This window comes from Lissotriton vulgaris, unplaced genomic scaffold, assembly GCF_964263255.1.
Source record: "Lissotriton vulgaris unplaced genomic scaffold, aLisVul1.2 SCAFFOLD_9897, whole genome shotgun sequence".
Lineage (NCBI taxonomy): Eukaryota > Metazoa > Chordata > Amphibia > Caudata > Salamandridae > Lissotriton > Lissotriton vulgaris.
In genome coordinates, this window is record NW_028252002.1 from 35,111 (window position 1) to 54,726 (window position 19,616).

At 52.4% G+C, this 19,616-nt stretch overlaps 1 protein-coding gene across 1 annotated transcript; it reads left to right on the forward strand.

The window, feature by feature from the left end:
- Positions 1-5,456: 5,456 nt before the first annotated feature.
- On the forward strand, positions 5,457-19,184 carry LOC147662696 (uncharacterized; the record flags this gene model as incomplete). The annotated part of the gene is made up of 2 exons (XM_086950971.1): positions 5,457-5,529; positions 18,616-19,184. Coding segments are annotated over exons 1-2 (642 nt in total), but the record flags the coding sequence as incomplete, so codon positions are not given.
- Positions 19,185-19,616: the final 432 nt, after the last annotated feature.

Sequence of the window (19,616 nt, forward strand, 5' to 3'; positions counted from 1 at the left end):
AGAAGATAGCGCAGATGGCCTGAGGAGTCAGAGAGAGAAAGAGCAGAGCGCAAGAGAACAGTAGGCCGAGGACCCTTAGAGAGCGGATGGGTAGGCAGAGAGGGTACTGTTTCTCGATATAAGTTACCATTAGAGGCTAAGAGAGTTTGAACTTCTTTGGAAGTCAAACTGCTGACACCTTTTTAGGTAAGGAACTTGCGCAGTAGGGATGTCACCTAGTATAGAGCAGGGACAGAATTAACTTGTTATTCTCTTTTTATAGATGACGCAACGGATCCACTTTGTGTCTATGCTTTTTAATCTGTTGATTCTGGAATTGATCTTAATTGTATTCTTTTGTAGACTTAGATTCTTTAGGGAATTTATGTTCCTTTTAGTTCCTGTATACTTGTTGAATCTTATCCTGAGAGGATTGTATATGCAATTGATTCTTATTTTATATTAAAAATTTTAAACTTTATCAGTCGTAAGTGGTTCTTCAGAGTTGCGCCAGTCTATGGGGTTGATTTAACCTATGTGGGTTTGCCTTTTACTCAATGACAGAAAATAATCGATCCAAAAGAAAGAATGAGATAGGTATCTAGGTAATCAGAAAAGGTATCAAAATCTCATTCCCCGCACTGACATTAAAACTCACAGTGCTGAAGGGGTTCACGCGCCGCCTAGCTGATAAGGTCCATCAGAGGTTGAAATGCACCTGTAGCTGTGTCATGGCTGGTCACACAGGGGTAGCTGGGTTTGTCAGCGGTTATTTTACGACTTCCTCTTCCTCCCCCGCCCTGCCTTTGATCCCTCTGGCTCAGGGGCTAGGCCAGCTCTACGAACAGAAAGTAAACACTGACGTTTACTCACGAGCTTTCTTTGGTTCGAATGTATTGCCCTTTCAGACCCCTCAGGAGAGACAAGAAAGCTATTGGGGGCCATGTATGGGGAAAGGGGCCAACTCCGTGACGTCTTCTGAAGTGACGTGTTGCACATTGCCATGTACGAGTAGCGAGTTGAAAATAAAATATGGAATTTTTGTTGATTATGGCATGGAATTCTGTCCATCCCCGTTTTTAATGCCATTGTTTTGATGCCTATGGGTCAGGCAGATCTTGTGGAGGACTTATACAAAATACAAAATAACTTTCTTAAAATAATAAATAATTTGTGAATGGAAATTGTGTTACCAATTATAAAACATAAGCTTCTTATTGTTAGTAATAATAAAGTCAGTAATCATTCTGATAGCGCAGACATCTGGCATACATCAGGGGTCTACTGTATTTCACCTTAGCAAGGGCAACATTAATGGGTGTTTATTTGAACCTATAAGCTAGTTGCCAGTTGCTAATTTAAAGTTGAGATTCCTCAAAGCTTCAGAACGCTACGTAATTTCAACATTGGCTTCCTGTCGATGATCAGTTTCACGAGCATCTTTCTCATTAGCAAGTTCTTCGATGTCATTTTGCAAATGAGCCACTTTCCCATGGACACCCTATCTGTATCCAAACTGTGCCATCTAAGGTGTGCATTTTGTGTATGTTCATTTTGTGCATGCCATCTTCACGAATTACCACTATCCTGAACTTGGCTGCAATTCCATTTTATTTAAGGGTCATGGGTACAATCTCCTCTGTTGCCCGTCACCTGAGTGAAGCCACTATGGCTCGTTAGCCAAGACACTATTTGACTGGGCGAACCCTCAGGATTTGCACCAGACAACTTTCCACATACCTTTCTAAGGGGAACCTCGCCACATCTACATGTATAATTGATAAATTCCCAGACGAAGCCTAGACTCTGCGGTAAGCATGGGCTTGCCTATTAATGAAGAAACCAAAGTTATGGAAAACTTTATGAATCAGCAATGGGGCAACACGTGCGAAATGAATATTTTCAGAGTTTGCCAGTCAGGATTTCCTCCAAGGACAGGGGCTGAGAGTGCATTATTATATGTTAATGACCTTGCGCATGACAGGTTTCATGCATCGGGCATGACTTTTTATGGTGCTGGACCCGCCATCAGTTTTTGACACCACATATCCTTCCATGCTGATGGATATATATATATAATAGTAGGTAGCGGCGCATCTGCGGGTCGCACCCAAGAGAGCACGTGTTCACATGTTTAAAACCGATACCATCTTTTTGTTCTTTGATGTTCCACAAGGATCTTCACCCTTATTTCACAATTTAACGTCCATTTTCAGCTCTTACATGGCACATTACAGGTAAAAGTGATAGTTATTTAGAAGATACTCAGCTTTCTTTCTGCTTACTGTGTACCTTACTCTTGATACCAAGTCTCTTACCCACCACTATGATTGAGTAAACACGAAGGTTAAGTGGGACCTGATAGGCTCCAAGCATGAGTAAGAAATGCATTTATGACAAGAGAAATTGAGAACTTACTTGATAATTTACCACATATCTTTTTAAATAGAGTGACGTCAGATTGTTGCTGTCAAGAAGGTTAAAACATAGGAGTCACACTTTACCCACAGTATACAAAGGAACAACGTATATATATTGTTACAGTAAACAGTTTTCTTTTAAAGTATTGCACATACTTCAAAATATTTCGAAGGAGCTGTATAGAAATATAGTATAGGAAATATATTGTGCAGATTGCTACCATTTTGCATTCAGGTACAATGTGGCAATGATTAAGGAAGTATGAAAAATAGGGAGAGAGAGAGTAGGAGAGAGAGAGTGAGAGAGAGAGAGAGAGAGAGAGAGAGAGAGAGGGAGAAAGGGAGAGAGATAGAGCGAGGGGGAGGAAGAGAGAGAGATACAGGGAGGGAGAGAGGGAGAGGAAGAGAGAGGGAGAGAGAAAGAGAGAGGGAGAGGGGGAGAGAGAGAGAGGGAGAGAGACAGAGAGAGGGAGGGAGAGAAAGAGGGAGTTAAAGAGGGAGATAGAGACACACATGAGAGAAAGAGAGAGAGAGAGAGAGAGAGAGAGAGAGAGAGAGGGGGGGAGAGAGAGAGAGAGAGAGAGAGAGAGAGAGAGAGAGAGAATGAGAGACAGGGCAGAGAGGGAGAGAGAAAGCGAGAGAGAGAGAGAGACAGAGAGAGGGAGACAGGGAGAGAGAGAGAGGGAGCGGGAGGGAGAGAAAGGGAGAGAGAAAGAGAGAGAGAAAGAGAGGGAGGGAGAGAGAGAAAGAAAGAGAGAAAGACAGAGAGAAAAAGAGACTGGGAGAGTGGGCGCGAGAGAGACAGAGAGAGAAAAAGAGAGAGAGAGAGGGAGAGTAGGAGCGAGGAAGAGAAAGCATAAGAGAGAAAGAGAGAGAGAGAGAAAGACAGGGGGAGAGAGAGAGAGAGAGAGACAGGGGGAGAGAGAGAGAGAGAGAGAGAGAGAGAGAGAGAGAGAGAGAGAGAGAGAGAGAGAGGGAGAGAGAAAGAGAGGGAGACAGGGAGAGAGAAAGAGAGAGGGAGAGGAAGAGAGAGCGAGAGTGGGGATGAGAGAGAGGGTGAAAGGAGAGAGAGAGAGAAAGAGAGAGAGAGAGAGGAGAGAGACAGAGACAGGGAGAGAGAGATAGAAAGAGAGAACGAAACAGAGAGATACAGGGAGAGAAGATGAGAGAGACAGAAAAAGAGAGAGAGGGAGAGAGATACACGGAGAGAGAAAGTGAGAGGGAGAGAGAGAGCAGGAGAGAGAGAGGGGGAGATAAAGAGAGAGAGAGAGAGGGAAGAGAAAGAGAGAGAGAATGAAACAGGGATAGAGAGATAGAAAGAGAGGGCAAAAGAGAGATAGGGAGAGAGAAAGAGAGAGAGAGAAAATAGAGAGAAAGAGAGAGGGCGAGAGAGAGAGGGAGAAAGCGAGAGAAAGAGAGAGAGAGAGAGAGAAAGAGAGAGTGGGAGAGAGAGAGAGAAAGACAGAGAGAGAGAGAGAGAGAGAGACAGAGCGAGAACAGAGAGACACAGAGAGAGAGGGAGAGAGAGAGAGAGTTAGAAAGAGAGAGAGAGAGAGCGCTCGTGAGAAAGAGAGGGAGAGAGAGAGTGAGAAAGAGAGGGAACGAGGGAGGGAGAGAGAGAGAGAGAACAGCAGCAGTGCTCATTGCCTGAGAGAGTGATGAGAAAAAGTCAAAGGCAGTGGGGATTGTGAGAACAAAGGATGATTGGTGGCAGGGAGAGAAAGGCATTGCCAGTCTGCTAAACGAAGAAAGAGAGAGAGAGACATACCCTCCCATCGAGTACTAAATCAAATAGGTGCTGTTCTTAGACCTGTCAGCCCTAGGGTGGTCTTAACCCATTTTCTTCCCTTTCCGCCTCATCTTTGCCACCATCTGTTTGTTGGACCTAGGCCTCTGGGCGGTTACCACTGCCAAACAGTGCTGAGGTGCAGGTGCTCTCTCCTGATAACATGGCTGCCACAGGCCCCTGCTACTGCGGAGTGGCCATTGTACATGCACGCACCAGTAGTTAGGAGCAGGCTGGGACATACTGCTACTGTATCTTTGCCGTCCTGCCTTTTTGTCCCATAGACAGACATGTAGAAGCTCCTGGAACCTTCCAGCTCAGTGAGGAGTTATGCTTTGTCGCCTTTCAGGAGGGTCACCTGACCTAGGGGCATAAGAGGAAAGGAGGGAAACATGACTAGTTAGTTGGGGCACCACTGGACCTGGGGAAACCTCTACCGGAGTATAGGCGGTTGGGCCTAGGGGGAACCTACACTACTGAAACTGACTGACCTCAGGGCCTGCTGTACCCAAGATAGCTGAGGGACTCTGCCAGCCTGCTGACCTTGCCCAGTGAGGGAGAAACCCAGGAGACCAACTCCAGTGTGCTGCAGGGGACCATCCTGCCTCTTGTGCCTGCCAACTCAACCCCTTCCCCTTCCCCCCAAGAACCATGTAACTAAGACCTGCCATCCACTACCAGCACTGAGACTGGGAAGCGCTGGGAACCCCTCCTAAGATAAGCGCTGTGCCAACCAAGCGCTATATTGAACGAACTGGCGCCCTGCTGCAAGCGCTGCTGCTGGGGATCACAAGGTAATGAACGCTGTGTCTGCTAAGCGCTATGGCACAAGAATCCTGCTAATGTCCCCAAGCGCGGTTCACCCAAAACCTGCCAGTGAACCCCAGCGCTGAATTGGCGGAGCGGGGCATGCCCAGAACTCACAACTAATGCTAAGTGCCGTGATCGTGTAGCTCTGGACAGCCTAAACACCCTAAGGGACTCTAAGCGCTGTGGTAGCGCGTTGTTTCGTGCCCAGTACCTGAATTTGCTGTTGGGCACTGCTGGATGGGAGCGCTGTGCCCGTGAACTTGGGCGCTATACCAGAGCGCGCCCTGGGCCTCCAAGTCACCGCCGCCGACCGTGCTTCTGCCTTCCAGCCCCCTTGCACCTGAGAAGCGCTGTGGCCAGAATCATCGCCTCGGCCCCGGGCCGCTGAAGGAAGAGTCGCTATGTCAAAGACCAACAGCGCCGCCCAGGCACTGCTAAAGAAGATGACTGTGGGAATCTGAATGCCGCCGCGGCCCCCGGAGCGAAGGGAGGACTGCTGCAGCTACTGCGAAGGCCACGCCATGCCTGAAGAGCGTGAGAGAGAGCGCTTCCTGGCATCCGGGGCGCAGTCACATCATTGGCCGCGCCTCCGAAAGCCACGCTCTAATTGGTTCTTGGCCCCGGAGGCAAACATGAAGCCTGGAGCCCGCCCAGGCATTGGCGAGGGGGCTCCAAAGAGAGCGGGAGCCCCCTGACCTCCCCAGGCCGGGACCGAAGAAGCATAGAGGCCCGTGAGACTGAGGAGGTGGCCGGTGCCCTCCCAGAACCGGCGCTAGCTTGACAGCAGACTTTCCCCCTCCTGTAACAGCCCCACAGGGCGGGTTGGGAAGTGCTGTGCCCTCGCCAGGCAGTGACTGAGACCCATGCGCTGCGGGGATAGCCAGCTACACGTCCCCCTGGCGCTAGACAGTTTCTGCTGTCCTATCTTCCCTGCAAGGGCACCAAGTTCCCCAATTGACAACTTTTGCCAGGTTTGAGCTATATACCAGAATGGCTACCTACGATGATAAGTGCAGTACCTCTGTTAAAGCCCTGCACAAGAATTGTGATTTGTAGTGCAAAAACTCCCTAAGAGTTGTGATTTGAAGTGCATATCCTCATAAGAATGATTACCTGTAGTATGAACTCTGCATAAGAAATGTACCCTGAATTAACCCTTGCCTAGGGACTGTTATCTTTAGAGTGCACCTGCAAAGGAGATGTATGACTTAATTGATGTGTACCTCAGGAATGTTGCCAATGCTGTCCCTGAATATCAGAGTTGTTCCTGAATTGAATTTATGCCTAAGCAATGTTGCATGCATTAGCCAAGTGCCTAAGAAGTGTTACCTACTGTGATCTAAGGTTATAAGAACGGGTTACCCTGTTTTTAGTGAGAACCTAGTGTTACTACCTGAACCAAAAGTAGATAAAGAGTCTTGTTTTATAAAACAGCCTGGTGTGTGTCTCTTGCGTGCATATTCTTGAGTCAGTGTGAGTGTGTGCTGCACCACTGCTTTACACATTGCATTCGGGTGCCTTCCTGCCTCGCGCCAAGCTACGTGTTGGAATCGGTGATCCCGGTTCCAACAGCTGTACAAAAAAAAAACAGAAAGAAGAACATTTTCTTGACAGAAGCAGAGGAATGATACAAAGAACCAATCAAACCTCAGGGTGAAACCTAAATGCTTCAGGGGTTGGACAAACACATGCATAGTCAAGTCAAGTCAAGTCAAATAATTTATATAGCGCACTACATACCCAGAGGGTCTCAAGGCGCTTAGGAAGGGGAGGAGGATTACTTGTCAAATATCCACGTTTTAAGTTGCTTTCTGAATGCTAGGTGGTTCTGGGTAAGGCGAAGGTAAGTGGGGAGTGAGTTCCATGTTCTAGCAGCCAGGTATGAGAAGGATCTGCCTCCCATGGTGGTCTTGTTGATGCGAGGTACAGTGGCGAGGGCTTGGCTGGAAGAACGTAGTTGGCGGGAGGGGTTGTAGAAGGACAGTCGTGAGTTGAGGCATTCTGGTCCGATTTCGTAGAGTGATTTGTGTGCGTGGGTTAGCAGTCGGAAAGTTATTCTCTTATTGACGGGTAGCCAGTGGAGGTCTTTCAGGTGACCAGAGATGTGTTCGTTGCGCGGGATGTCTAATATGATCCTGGCTGAGGCGTTTTGGATTCGTTGGAGTTTCTTCTGGAGTTTAGCGGTAGTACCTGCGTAGAGGGTGTTTCCGTAGTCCAGTCGGCTCGTGACCAGCGCATGGGTGACTGTTTTCCTGGTTTCGGTGGGGATCCAGCGAAATGTTTTTATGAGCATGCGAAGAATGTTGAAACAGGATGAGGATACGGCGCTGACTTGTCTGTTCATTGAGAGTGAAGAGTCCAGGATGACGCCTAGGTTCCGTGCGTGGTCTGTCGGGATGGGTGCTTTTCCAAGGGCTTCCGGCCACCAAGAGTCGTCCCATGCAGAGGGGGATGTACCTAAGATGAGGACTTCTGTTTTATCTGAGTTCAGTTTCAGACGGATGTGTTTCATCCATTCGGCAACTTCTTTCATTCCTTCGTGTAGGTTAGTTTTGGCGGTGCTGGGGTCATTGGTGAGAGAAAGGATTAGTTGAGTGTCATCCGCGTAAGAGATGATGTTGAGGTTGTGTTGGCGAGCGATGGCCTCGAGGGGGCTCATGTATACGTTGAAGAGGGTGGGGCTGAGTGAGGATCCTTGTGGTTCGCCACAGATGACTTCAGTGGCCTCGGACTTGAATGGTGGAAGGCGGACTCTCTGGGTTCTTCCGGTGAGGAACGAGGTGATCCATTCAAGTGCTTTTCCTTGTATTCCGATGTTTCTGAGACGTTGTAAAAGGGTGCTGTGGCATACTGTGTCGAAGGCTGCAGAGAGGTCGAGGAGGATGAGTGCGACTGTGTCTCCATTGTCCAGTAGAGTTCGAATGTCGTCTGTTGCTGCGATGAGGGCGGTCTCAGTGCTGTGTTTTGCTCGGAAGCCAGATTGTGAGGAGTCGAGGGATTTGTTGGCTTCGAGGAAAGCGGCGAGCTGGTTGTTGACAGCTTTCTCTATTACTTTGGCCGGGAATGGAAGGAGCGAAATGGGGCGGTAATTTTTTAGTTCGGTGGGGTCCGCTGTGGTTTTTTTCAGAAGGGCGGTGAGTTCAGCGTGTTTCCAGTTTCCCGGGAAGGTGGTGGAGTTGAAAGAGCAGTTGATGACGTCTCGGAGGTGCGGTGCTATGACGGAGTCTGCTTTGTTGAAGATGTGGTGAGGGCAAGGGTCTGTGGGGGATCCTGAGTGGATGGAGTTCATCAGGCGGATGGTGTCCTCAGTGGAGATTGGGTTCCAGTCGTTGAGGGTGTTCACGGGGGGAGAGTGTTCAGCATATGGTTGGGTGGGTTGGTCTCCGGGTTGGTTGTCGAAGCTGTTGTGGATGTCAGCAATCTTGTTGTGGAAGAATGAGGCTAGGGAGTCGCAGAGGGCTTGAGAGGGGGTGATGTCGTTGGAGTTGGCCGAGGGATTGGAAAATTCCTTGACGATGTTGAAAAATTCCTTGCTGTTGTGGGCGTTGTTGTCAAGTCGATCCTTGAATGCTGTTTTCTTGGCCTTTCGGATTAGTTGGTGGTGAGTGCGGGTAGCGTTTTTGAAGGCGTCCTTGGTGCTGGTGGTTGGGTTTTTTTTCCAGGCCTTTTCAAGGGAGCGGCAGAGTTTCTTGGACTTCTTAAGATCATCGTTGAACCATGAGGCCTTCTTGTTGCCAGGTTTGCTTTGACGTTTTTTCAGTGGAGCTAAGGTGTCAGCGGTGTTGGATAACCATAGGATGAAGTTGGCGGCGGCTTGGTCTGGGTTAGAAGAGTGGGCTGGGGTGTTTAGAAGGAGCGATGAGGAGATCTGGTCGATGGTGATTTTGTTCCAGTTTCTTTGCAGAGTTGGTTGGAGGTGGTTGATGGGTTTTGGCTTGTTGTAGGTGAAGTGAACGCAGCTGTGGTCAGTCCAGAGGAGATCCGTAGTGTGGCTGAAGGAGACATGATTGCTGGAGGTGAAGATGGGGTCGAGTGTGTGACCTGCGATGTGGGTGGGGGAAGTGACCAGTTGTTTAAGTCCGAGGTTGGCGAGGTTGTCCAGGAGGGTGATGGTGTTGCGGTCGTTGAACTTTTCAAGGTGAAAGTTGAGGTCTCCCAGAAGGATGTATTCTTTGGAGGGGAGCGCGTGGGGAGTGATGAAGTCCGTGATGTCTTCACTAAATTTTGCGCGGGGTCCTGGTGGTCTGTAGAGGAGGGTGCCTCTGAGTGTGGTCTTGGGGTCGATGTGGATCTGGAAGTGAAGGTGTTCGGAGTTGGCGAGGTTGGTGTCAGAGCTGGTTGAGATGCGGATTGATTTCTTATGGACGATAGCGATTCCTCCTCCTGTGTGGCCGGTACGGTCCTTGCGAGTGATCTTATAGTCTTCAGGGATGGCAATGGTGATGTCTGGGGCGGAGGAAGCGTTCATCCATGTTTCTGTTAGGAAGGCGACGTCCGGAGAGATGGTGTCTAGTAGATTCCATAGGTCAATGGCGTGTCTGTGGACCGAGCGGGTGTTGAGAAGGATGCATTGTAGGTGGTTGGGGTCGGGAATCTGTGGTGTGGTCGTAGCGGAGTTGTTGTCGGTGCCGTTGAATTTGCAGGAGTAGCAAGAGAAAGGTCCATGGGTGTGTCCAGGAGCGGCTTGGACGCAGTTGGGGGCGCGACCGGGGTTAAGGGCTAGGAGGGTGGCGGCATCGTAGGTAATGCGAGAGGGCTGGGCAGCGCGAGGGGCAGGGGGTCTGGTGCTGGGCGCGGTCCAGGCGCGGACGGGCGTAGACGGGCTTACCTTTGGCGCACCTTCGGCGCGGCTGGGGCGCGGTCGCTGCGCGTGAACGCTGCGCGCGGGAACTACTGTCATATATGGATAGTGGAGGGGGAGGGGCGAGGGCGGTTCAGCTGGGAGGCGGGGCAGGCTAAGGAGGAGGTCAATAACAACAAAATGGAGGCGGAGGGGTCAGGACGGCAAGAGCGCTTGGGGGAAAACACAAATGCTGTAACAGAATCACGCTAGCAAATAAAAATGCTAATGAGCAAAGCGGCGAATTTGAGCACAAGCACAAAATCTGCAAACAAAGTCACGCTGGCAATGTAACAATGCAAATGGGCAAAAGCGTCAGTCAAAGCACGCAGCGGCAATCAGAGCACAAAGCAAATCGGCAATTTAACTATGCAAATGGGCAAAAGCGTCAGTCAAAGCACGCAGCGGCAATCAGAGCACAAAGCAGGCTATAGTTCTAAATCAGACTCCAAAACAGATCATATGCGCTGTACAACGATACCGCAGCAGCAGGGGAGCGACCACTCAGCTCGGAAGCGAAGAGCGAGTCACGGCGCTTCCAGGTAAGGGAGCGCTGTTTGTTGTCTGTGGGAGGGCGGTTCAGCTGGGAGGCGGGGCGGGCTAAGGAGGAGGTCAATAACAACAAAATGGAGGCGGAGGGGTCAGGACGGCAAGAGCGCTTGGGGGAAAACACAAATGCTGTAACAGAATCACGCTAGCAAATAAAAATGCTAATGAGCAAAGCGGCGAATTTGAGCACAAGCACAAAATCTGCAAACAAAGTCACGCTGGCAATGTAACAATGCAAATGGGCAAAAGCGTCAGTCAAAGCACGCAGCGGCAATCAGAGCACAAAGCAAATCGGCAATTTAACTATGCAAATGGGCAAAAGCGTCAGTCAAAGCACGCAGCGGCAATCAGAGCACAAAGCAGGCTATAGTTCTAAATCAGAGTCCAAAACAGATCATATGCGCTGTACAACGATACCGCAGCAGCAGGGGAGCGACCACTCAGCTCGGAAGCGAAGAGCGAGTCACAGCGCTTCCAGGTAAGGGAGCGCTGTTTGTTGTCTGTGGGAGGGCGGTTCAGCTGGGAGGCGGGGCGGGCTAAGGAGGAGGTCAATAACAACAAAATGGAGGCGGAGGGGTCAGGACGGCAAGAGCGCTTGGGGGAAAACACAAATGCTGTAACAGAATCACGCTAGCAAATAAAAATGCTAATGAGCAAAGCGGCGAATTTGAGCACAAGCACAAAATCTGCAAACAAAGTCACGCTGGCAATGTAACAATGCAAATGGGCAAAAGCGTCAGTCAAAGCAAAGCATGGGCGAATTTTGCGGATTTGCGAACTCGCAATCCGCAAAATCCGCGAATTCCCGCGAATTTTTTTTTTTTGTGTTCGCGCGTGTTTCTGCCAGTTCGCGAGGGTTTTTACAATTTCGCAATTTGCGAACTTACCTGTCGGGTCGCAAGTTTTGCGAACTTGTTGTTTCTACGTGTCCAGCCTGTTTGGGACACTCTTCTTCATCACTGCCACTCTCTGTCACCACTGCCACTCTCTGACTACTCATGCCACCCTCTGGCCCACCCATGCCACCCTCTGTTTCATCACCACACCCTCTGGTTGTCCAGTGTACATTATTTTCGGCAAAGCAAAGCACACCTTCCCTGCCTCAAGTGACCTGAATTAATTTGGGGCTGATTAATGTGTCACAGAATATTTTTTTAGCTGGCACCTGCTTCCTCAGTGCTTCCTGATTAGTGATCTTTTGCACTTGCTAAGTGCTTTCATTGTTGCAAAATTAGTTACAACACCTGCCCTGCCCCAACTGACAATAATGAATTAGGGGCTGATTAATGGATTTTAACTTCCTGCCTGGCTCCTGCTTGTCTCCCTTAGCTGTAATTCAGGACCTTTGTGGCATATGTGTAACTATTCTGAGGTTCAGAGCAGGGTCACATAATAGTTGCAACTGGCAACTGAACTCTGGAGGGGCCCCTCAGGAAGCACTACAGGAAATGGCTACTAATGATGAGCCTGAACTTTTGAACCTGGTAAGTAGTTTCAGTTTTGCTAAGATCGTATTTCTGCAATTTAGCACTTACTCGCGGGGTGCGAAGTTGTACTGGCAAGCCGCGAACTCACGCGAACAGTGCGAGCAAGCCATAAAATCCGCTGCTCGCGGATTTGCGGATTTTGCGGGAGATTCGCGGATCTCGCGGATTGCGAATTTACAGAAAATCCGCAAAATCCGCGAGCGAAACGGATTTTCCGCCCATGCTTGGTCAAAGCACGCAGCGGCAATCAGAGCACAAAGCAAATCGGCAATTTAACTATGCAAATGGGCAAAAGCGTCAGTCAGAGGAAAGCCAATGAAAGAGGAGAGGGGAATTTGGATTGACAAAAAAGTTGTCCAATCACCAGCAAGGGGCAGAGCAGAAGCATGTTCCAGGTATACCTAAAGTATGGTCTTACATTATGCTGGCTCACTGCACCAATGTTTCAGTAGGATGCAAAACAGATTTATGTGCTTCACATTTGAAAATGTGTGGGTGCTTTCCTGCTAGGTGGACGTTACGTCATCGTAAATTGAATATGTGTAGCATAGTTGTCATGCAGTTTTGTGATCTTGTTTTAGTGCCGTGCATGTCCTTCAACACACGGTGGCATTGATGAAATATATTACACAACGATATAGTGTACGTTTTTAAGGCCAAAATGTAAACTGGCCTGAGCTCTTCTTGTCTTCCAATGAAACTGTAGCTTCCTACTGACCCAAATGGAAGTGACAGACCTATGATCTATTGTTATTTTATGTTTTATGATCATGAACATGCACCCCCCGCCCCCCGTGAACGACTAGAGGAGGGGCGCCCTTAGTTGATGGAGGTGGGGCTGGCTGGTTAATGAAGGGCTGGCGGTTTGGAAAAACGAAACTCAGCAGAAGTGAAACTTAGCAGAAGGTATTTAAGGCTGTGCTCCAGGGATTTCGTTCTCTTTGTCTCCTTGGACCACAGCCTGGCTATAGGAGCATTGCCGACAAGGAGTTCAATTTCCGGTTGTCGAAGGGCGGATGGTGGCACGGTGGGTTCGGGGGGCCATGGCGTAGTGTAGAATATCCTCAGAAGTGTAATCAGATAAGCAAATATCAGACGTGTTTTTATTTACATTTTGGGGCTGTTTTATTTGCTTTCGATTAACAATTTTGGTTTCTATGGGCTGTTTTAGCGTTAGGGTGGATAGTTTCCATTTCTATATTAGCGGAAATTGGAATAGTAGAGGCGGTGATTTCATTACATCCATTGCCGCAGTTCATAGATATTCTCGTCACCTGGGTTATGTCAGCTGTGGCTTCCAATAAACGTGTAAATGGTAAAGCCCTATGATGTCACCTTAGCAAGCGCTACAAAAATGTTCTGATCATCTTTTGATAGAAATTTGCCTTATCGTGTGTCGGTGCGTCCCCTCCTCAGGGCGGAGTGGTGGGTGCTGATTATTTGTTTCGTCTATGCTGGGCCCCGGGGGAAGCAGAGTCGCAGACTAGTCTTCCCCCGGGGTCTTTCGTGCATGGGATAGGCCAGGTAGGGGAAGGGGAGGAGTTGGGGGTGGGTATTTAGGCGCAGGGGAGGAAGGGAACTTCCTCTTCCTGCACCTGGCACCATCGGGAGGCAGTTCTAAAGGAGGTTAGTTCAGGGCTAGTTTTTTCAGTTTTAGCGTAGCATCAGGTTTTGGGTGAGAGTTCGTCCGGAGCTGTTTCACGGCAGCTGGGTTACTTGTGCACGCCGGAAGCGTGGTTTTTGGCGAGATGTCGGGGGTATCCTCAGAACAGGTACGGAAGGCCTTGCTGTTGCTCGCGAGGGCCGGGCGGTAGGACCTTATCCAGCCGGGGGTTTTGGACCAGGCCTGGGTGGGGGCCACCAGGGGCATGCGCGCTGCCTCGGCTGGGGTTAAGGCCGCTGTGGTGGCCTGTCAAGAGGACGAGCAGGAAGCTGCGGGCCAGATGGTCGATCGGAGGGGGGGCGGAGTGCCCAAGGACCCGGCGAGGGGCGGGAAACGCAGGAGCCTGCCCCGCGGGCCTTCCCTCCGCTCGAGTTTTTACCTGGGGCCTCGGGGGCGGCTGTGAGGGCCGCGCCCCCCGCGCTTCCGCCCCAAGGGCCTCTGCTGGTGCCGGCCGGCGCTACGCGGGGGGAGGGGCAGGCAGACAGCATTCCTGGGCCTGCCCTGGAGCAGGTGGGAGCGCCGGTTGGGGGGTGGGCCCCTGGGATTGCCGGGCAGCCGGCCCTCAATGCTCCTGGGGAGGGCTTGCCTGGGGACGCCTTGCGGGAAACGGGGGGGGGGCTGGAGGAGGAGGCCCCCATCGACCTGTCTACCGGCTCTAGGGCTGGGACCCCGGCCACAGTGAGGCAGGTGGCGGTGGGGGACCTGGGGGGCCGGGGTGGGACACCCACTCTGGTTCCCATAGGAGGGCCTGGCTGGGTTCCTGGTTACCCACAGGTGGGTTTCTTCCCCCCGGGGGCAGAATTTTTTGGCTACTGCCCGCCCCCACCCCCTCAGATCTGGGGTGCCACTTCCTGGGAGGACAAGGCCCGGGGAGAGAGGATTTTGGAGCAGATTCAGGAGGTCAGGTGGGCCGAGGAGACAAGAGCCAGGGTGGGAGCAGTGTGGGGCCATGAGGTTGAGGGCCCTCCCACCCCGACCTCTGAGGAGGAAAGAGAAGCGGAGAGGGAGGAGGAGTCCAGGAGGGTCAGGGCTAGGACGGCAGTGCAGGACCACCCCCCCAGGGGGGGTATGGCAGGTGTAGGGACGGCCAGGACGGCTTTGAGGCCCGATGGTGCTGGGGCCCGCTCAGGTTCGAGCGACCTGAGGGGTGGGAGGGGATCCAAGCCGGCGGCTGTCGGCAGAGCCCGGGGGTGCCTGGCGGGGCGCAAGACGGCTCCAAGACGCAGGCCGGAAGTAGTAGGGCAGTCCACGGCGGCTGTCCCTCCACCGAAGGCTCGGGCTCCTGCAGCACGTGGCGAATCTGGTGTGCGTGGGCGGGGTGGTGTGCAGAAAGGTGTGAAGCGTGCGGTGAAGGAGGTGGACAATTTGGGTGTGGATCTGGAACCGGTGCTTGAGTTAGATTATGGTGCCGAGAGTGATGAGCTGGAGGACGGGGAGGTGCGGGATGACTTTGAAGGCTTAGGCGGCGCTGCAGACAACGGGGACCTTGGTGTCTTACAGGACAAGGCGGCGGCAAAGACCAAGTCAAGGACGGCGGCGGTCCAGGTGACGGAGTCCAGAGGACGGCCCCGGGAGCGGACCTCGGCACTCACAGGTGAGGGAGCCTGGTGGGCAGCTGGGGAGGACGTTCCCCAGGGAGGGGAGGGGCGGAAGAGGACTTGCAGGTCTGTGGGTGTGGGGGATGGTTCGGTGCAGGAGGCGGAGAAGCCATCGGGCGGTCCACCGGAGGATGGTAAGAAGGTGGATGGTAAGTTGGTGACTTTGGGGGTGCAGACGGACAAAGGGGATGGTAAGGAGGAGAAGGGAGTGAAGGTGCCTAAGAAGCTCCCGTACATGGGGCTGGCGATGCCTTTGGGGTCGCATCTCTCGGAGAAGCTCAAGGATCGGATCTGGAAACATGAGTTTGTGGATGTCTTTAAGTTGCTTCATAAGGAGGTGCAGGCTAAGGAGGGGTCTAAGGAGGAGGAGTGGGAGCTGACGAGGCGTCCTAGGGTACCGGTGACAATGGAGAATTGGACGTCGGCTTTCTTGATCTATGCCAGTGTTTATTGCCAGAAGTATTTGGACAGGGCGATTGCGCTTTTTAAATACATGGACATCATCCGCAAGGCCCAGATGCAGTTCGGGGGTTTTGCTTGGTTGAGCTATGATGAGGAGTTTCGAGCTAGGGTTAGCGCGAATCCCGAGAAGTGTTGGGGGAAGGTGGATCAGGAACTTTGGATGCAGTGGATGGCGTCTTCCCACTCCACTGCGTCCACTCACACGGCCAGTGGCCTACCGGTGGTGTATCGGTCTTTTCCCCCGCGTCCCGCCCAAGGCGGGGCGGGGGGTGGAACAGTGCCCAGCACCATTGTCTCCGGGCAGCAGTCCAAGCCGGGGGGTTATTCCACGGGGGCCTGTTGAAGCTACAATAAGGGGTATTGTTCCCGGTATCCCTGTAAGTTCAAACACGAGTGCTCGAAGTGCGGCGGGAAGCATGCCCTTACGCAGTGCCTCACGCTCACCACACCCTCGGAGCAATGGAGGAACGCCAGAGGGCAGGGCCACCCCAGACCGAAGGGCGCCTACACCGGTTAGGGTGGAGGCGATGGCCCCGTGGCTCTCGTGCTACCCGGATCAGGAGGCTGCGGCGCAGCTCTTCTGGGGTTTCACTGAGGGCTTTAGGGTAGGCTACCATGGTCCCAGGGAGCGACGTTGGGCCGAGAATTTGAGATCTGCCAAAGAATTGCTGTGTGTAGTGTCTGCTAAGTTGAAGAAGGAGGTAGAGGAAGGAAGGGTGGCTGGCCCGTTTACTGACTGGCCGTTGCAGGACCTGATCATATCCCCATTGGGGGTGGTGCCGAAGAAGGAGGAAGGGGAGTTCAGGATGATTCACCATCTGTCGTGGCCGGAGGGCCAGTCAGTGAACGACTTTATTGCAGTGGAAGATTCGAGACTGCTCTATGCGTCGATGGACGATGCGATCCGCCTGGTGAGGGTGTGTGGGACGGGAGCGGAATTGGCGAAGTGTGACATCAAGTCTGCCTTCCGTTTACTGCCTATTCACCCGGCGGATTTTTCTCTCTTGGGCATGCAGTTTGGGGGGGCCATCTACGTGGACAAGGTTTTGCCCATGGGATGCGCCATCTCCTGCGCTCTGTTCGAGCTGTTCAGCACTTTTCTACAGTGGGTCATAGTGCGGGTTAGTGGGTATCGCGAAGTCACTCACTACTTGGATGATTTCCTCTTCCTGGGGAGGTCGGATACCGGGGATTGCGGCAGGGCCCTGTCGCGATTCCAGGAGATGGCCTTTCAGTTTGGGGTGCCCCTGGCGCCCGAGAAGACAGCTGGTCCCAGCTGTTGCCTCATGTTCCTGGGGATCGAACTGGACTCGGTGCAGTGGCTGGCGCGCCTTACTGCGGCCAAAGTGGCGGAGATCCTGGCATGTCTGGAGTGGGCTGTGGGGGAGCGGCAGATTCCTTTGCAGGCAGTGCAGAAGCTTCTGGGTTTCTTTAACTTTGCATGTAGGGTGGTGCGGGCAGGGCAGACGTTCTGCAGGCGGCTCGGCATGGCCATGTCGGGGGCAGTGCTTCCACATCACAGGGTCAGGCTTTCCATGGGGGTGAGGACGGACTTGAGGACGTGGATTACTTTCTTGCAGGACTTCAACGGTGTGTCTTTGGAATTTGACGAGGAGAGGGCGGTCTGGCACTGCCAAATATACTCTGGTGCGGCTGGGTCAGCATGGTTTGGCGTCTTCTGGGATGGCAGGTGGTGTGCGGAGAGCTGGCCGGCCTCCTGGATCAAACAAGGCAGGAGCATTGCCTTCTTGGAGTTCTTCCCTTTGCTGGTGGCGTTGGTGGTGTGGGGGGAGGAATTTCGAAACAGATCTGTGCTCTTCCACGTAGACAATATGACGGTGGTGGAGCTGGTGAATCATCAGAGGGCAAGGGACCTGAGGGTGTTGCGGCTATTGCAAAGATTCATGTTGGCGTGTCTGCGGTTGAATGTGGTGTTTCGGGCTAAGCATGTCCCTGGGGCGAATAATGACACTGCGGATGCTTTGTCTCGTTCACAGTAGCAGCGGTTTCGACACCTGGCACCGGGAGCGGATACATTCAAGACCGAGCTGCCGGCCGGCATCTGGGCCTTGGGGGAGTGAGGATGATTGGACTGGTAGAGGGTTCGCTGGCTGTGACCACGAGGAGGACTTATCGTTTGGCATGGTCTGAATTTAGTGCTTTCATGGGCTGGACGGTGACTGGCGTTGTGGGTGTGGAGTCGGATGTGGAGCAAGGGCTGAGAGGTTATGTGTTGGATTGCATGGACCGGGGTTTGACTGCGGCTACGATCTCTGGTAAATTGGCGGGGATATCTTTCTACTGTGTTTTGTTCCTGGGCTCTGACCCAACTAAGGATGTGATTCTGAGCAGAATGTTGCGGGGCTGGGGCAGGGAACGTGGGGGTAGGCTGAGGGAGGTGGTGACGTTTGAGTTGTTGGTCCGGCTGGTTGGGGTGTTGCCGGAATGTTGTTATGACCTGGTTGAGGTGGGTCTTTTTCGCTTGTGTATGGTGTGGATGTTTTTTGGGGCATTTTGGGTATCTGAGCTTTTGGGTACAAGGGGAGGGGCTGGCAGGTTGGTTGAAGAGGTGCGAGTGGATGAGGGGCGCTTGGGTATTTGGCTGCGGTGCTCCAAAACTGATCAGTTGGGCAGGGGCAAGTGGGTGTGGCTGAATGAGACTGGCGGGGCGGTTTGCCCCGTGTTGGAATGGCGAACTTTCCTGGGGACGGGGAGTGCGCGTGGGGGTGAGATATTTTGTCAGGCTTCTGGCGCAAGAGTGACGGCGGGCCAGTTGTTGGCTGTTTTGCGCAAGGCTTTGAGGCGGTTGGGCATGGATGAGGCTGGATTTGGGACCCACTCTTTCCGGATTGGGGCCGCGACAGCGGCGGCCAGGTTGGGTTGGTCCTGGGATAAGATCAGGAAACTTGGGCGCTGGAAGTCGCGCTGTTGTGAGAGGTATGTGAGGAAGTAGGTTGGGCCCAGGCAGGGTGTTGGTGCTTCAGGCTGTTTTTTCTTGTTCTAACATCTTTTTCTTCGTAGGTTGCATGGGTGGACCGGGCGGTAAGACGGTGACTTGGATTGTTGGGCACTCCTTCGTGCATTGGGCTTCCAAATATGCGGAGCAGCGGGTTTACGGCCGTAACCTGGGACTGAGAGGACACTTGCACGAGGTACAATGGTGGGGCAAAAGTGGCATGCGATGGGGGGCACTACTGCCCTGGCTCGCGAAGATGGTCCCACAGAGGGGATGTCCTGATTTGTTGATCATTCATCTGGGGGAGAATGACCTGGTGCAACTGTCCGGATTGGCACTGTTACAGCTCATGCAACGGGACCTGGAGGTGTTGAAATCGAGGCTTGCAGGGACCTGCATTGCCTGGACCGAGTTGGTCCCCAGAAAAGTGTGGAGAGGGGCTATGAAGCATGGGGCCATTGAGAAGGCTCGAAGGAAGCTCAATAGGGCTATGAGACTCTACTGCGGAGACAAAGACATTAAGGTTATTGCACATGGCGGGATACAACTGGAGGAGCCTTTAGTTTTCAGGGATGACGGGGTGCACTTGTCCCAGCTGGGCAATGCGTACTACATGATGGAGATGAGAGATGTGGTGAGCAAGTTGTGGAATGAGGCTATCTGGTGTCGCAGGGAGTGAATGATGAGTTTGTGGCGGACTGGCGGCCCCGAAAGGGGGGTGGGGCAGTGAACCGCCCTACAGGGGGTTCACTGGTTGGCAGGATTTGAAGGGACAGGGGGGTCAAGAGCGGGCACACCCATCCCTTGGGGGGGGGGGAGTTCGTAGGGTGGATAGAAGCGTGAATGGCACGACGCAAGGAGTGGGGCTGGATGACGAGTGATTGAGGGGCAAGAATAAAGCATGGTTGGAGCTTCAAGGGCTTGGTGATGAAGCGGAACGAGTGAAACGAATGAGGGGTGAGTGTGAGTGGGGGTTTGTTGTTATTATTATGTTGATGTTACTGTTATGTACAGATTCGCAGTTCTGGTCTAATAAAATGGCCTTTTACGCTGACACTGCGTGGTC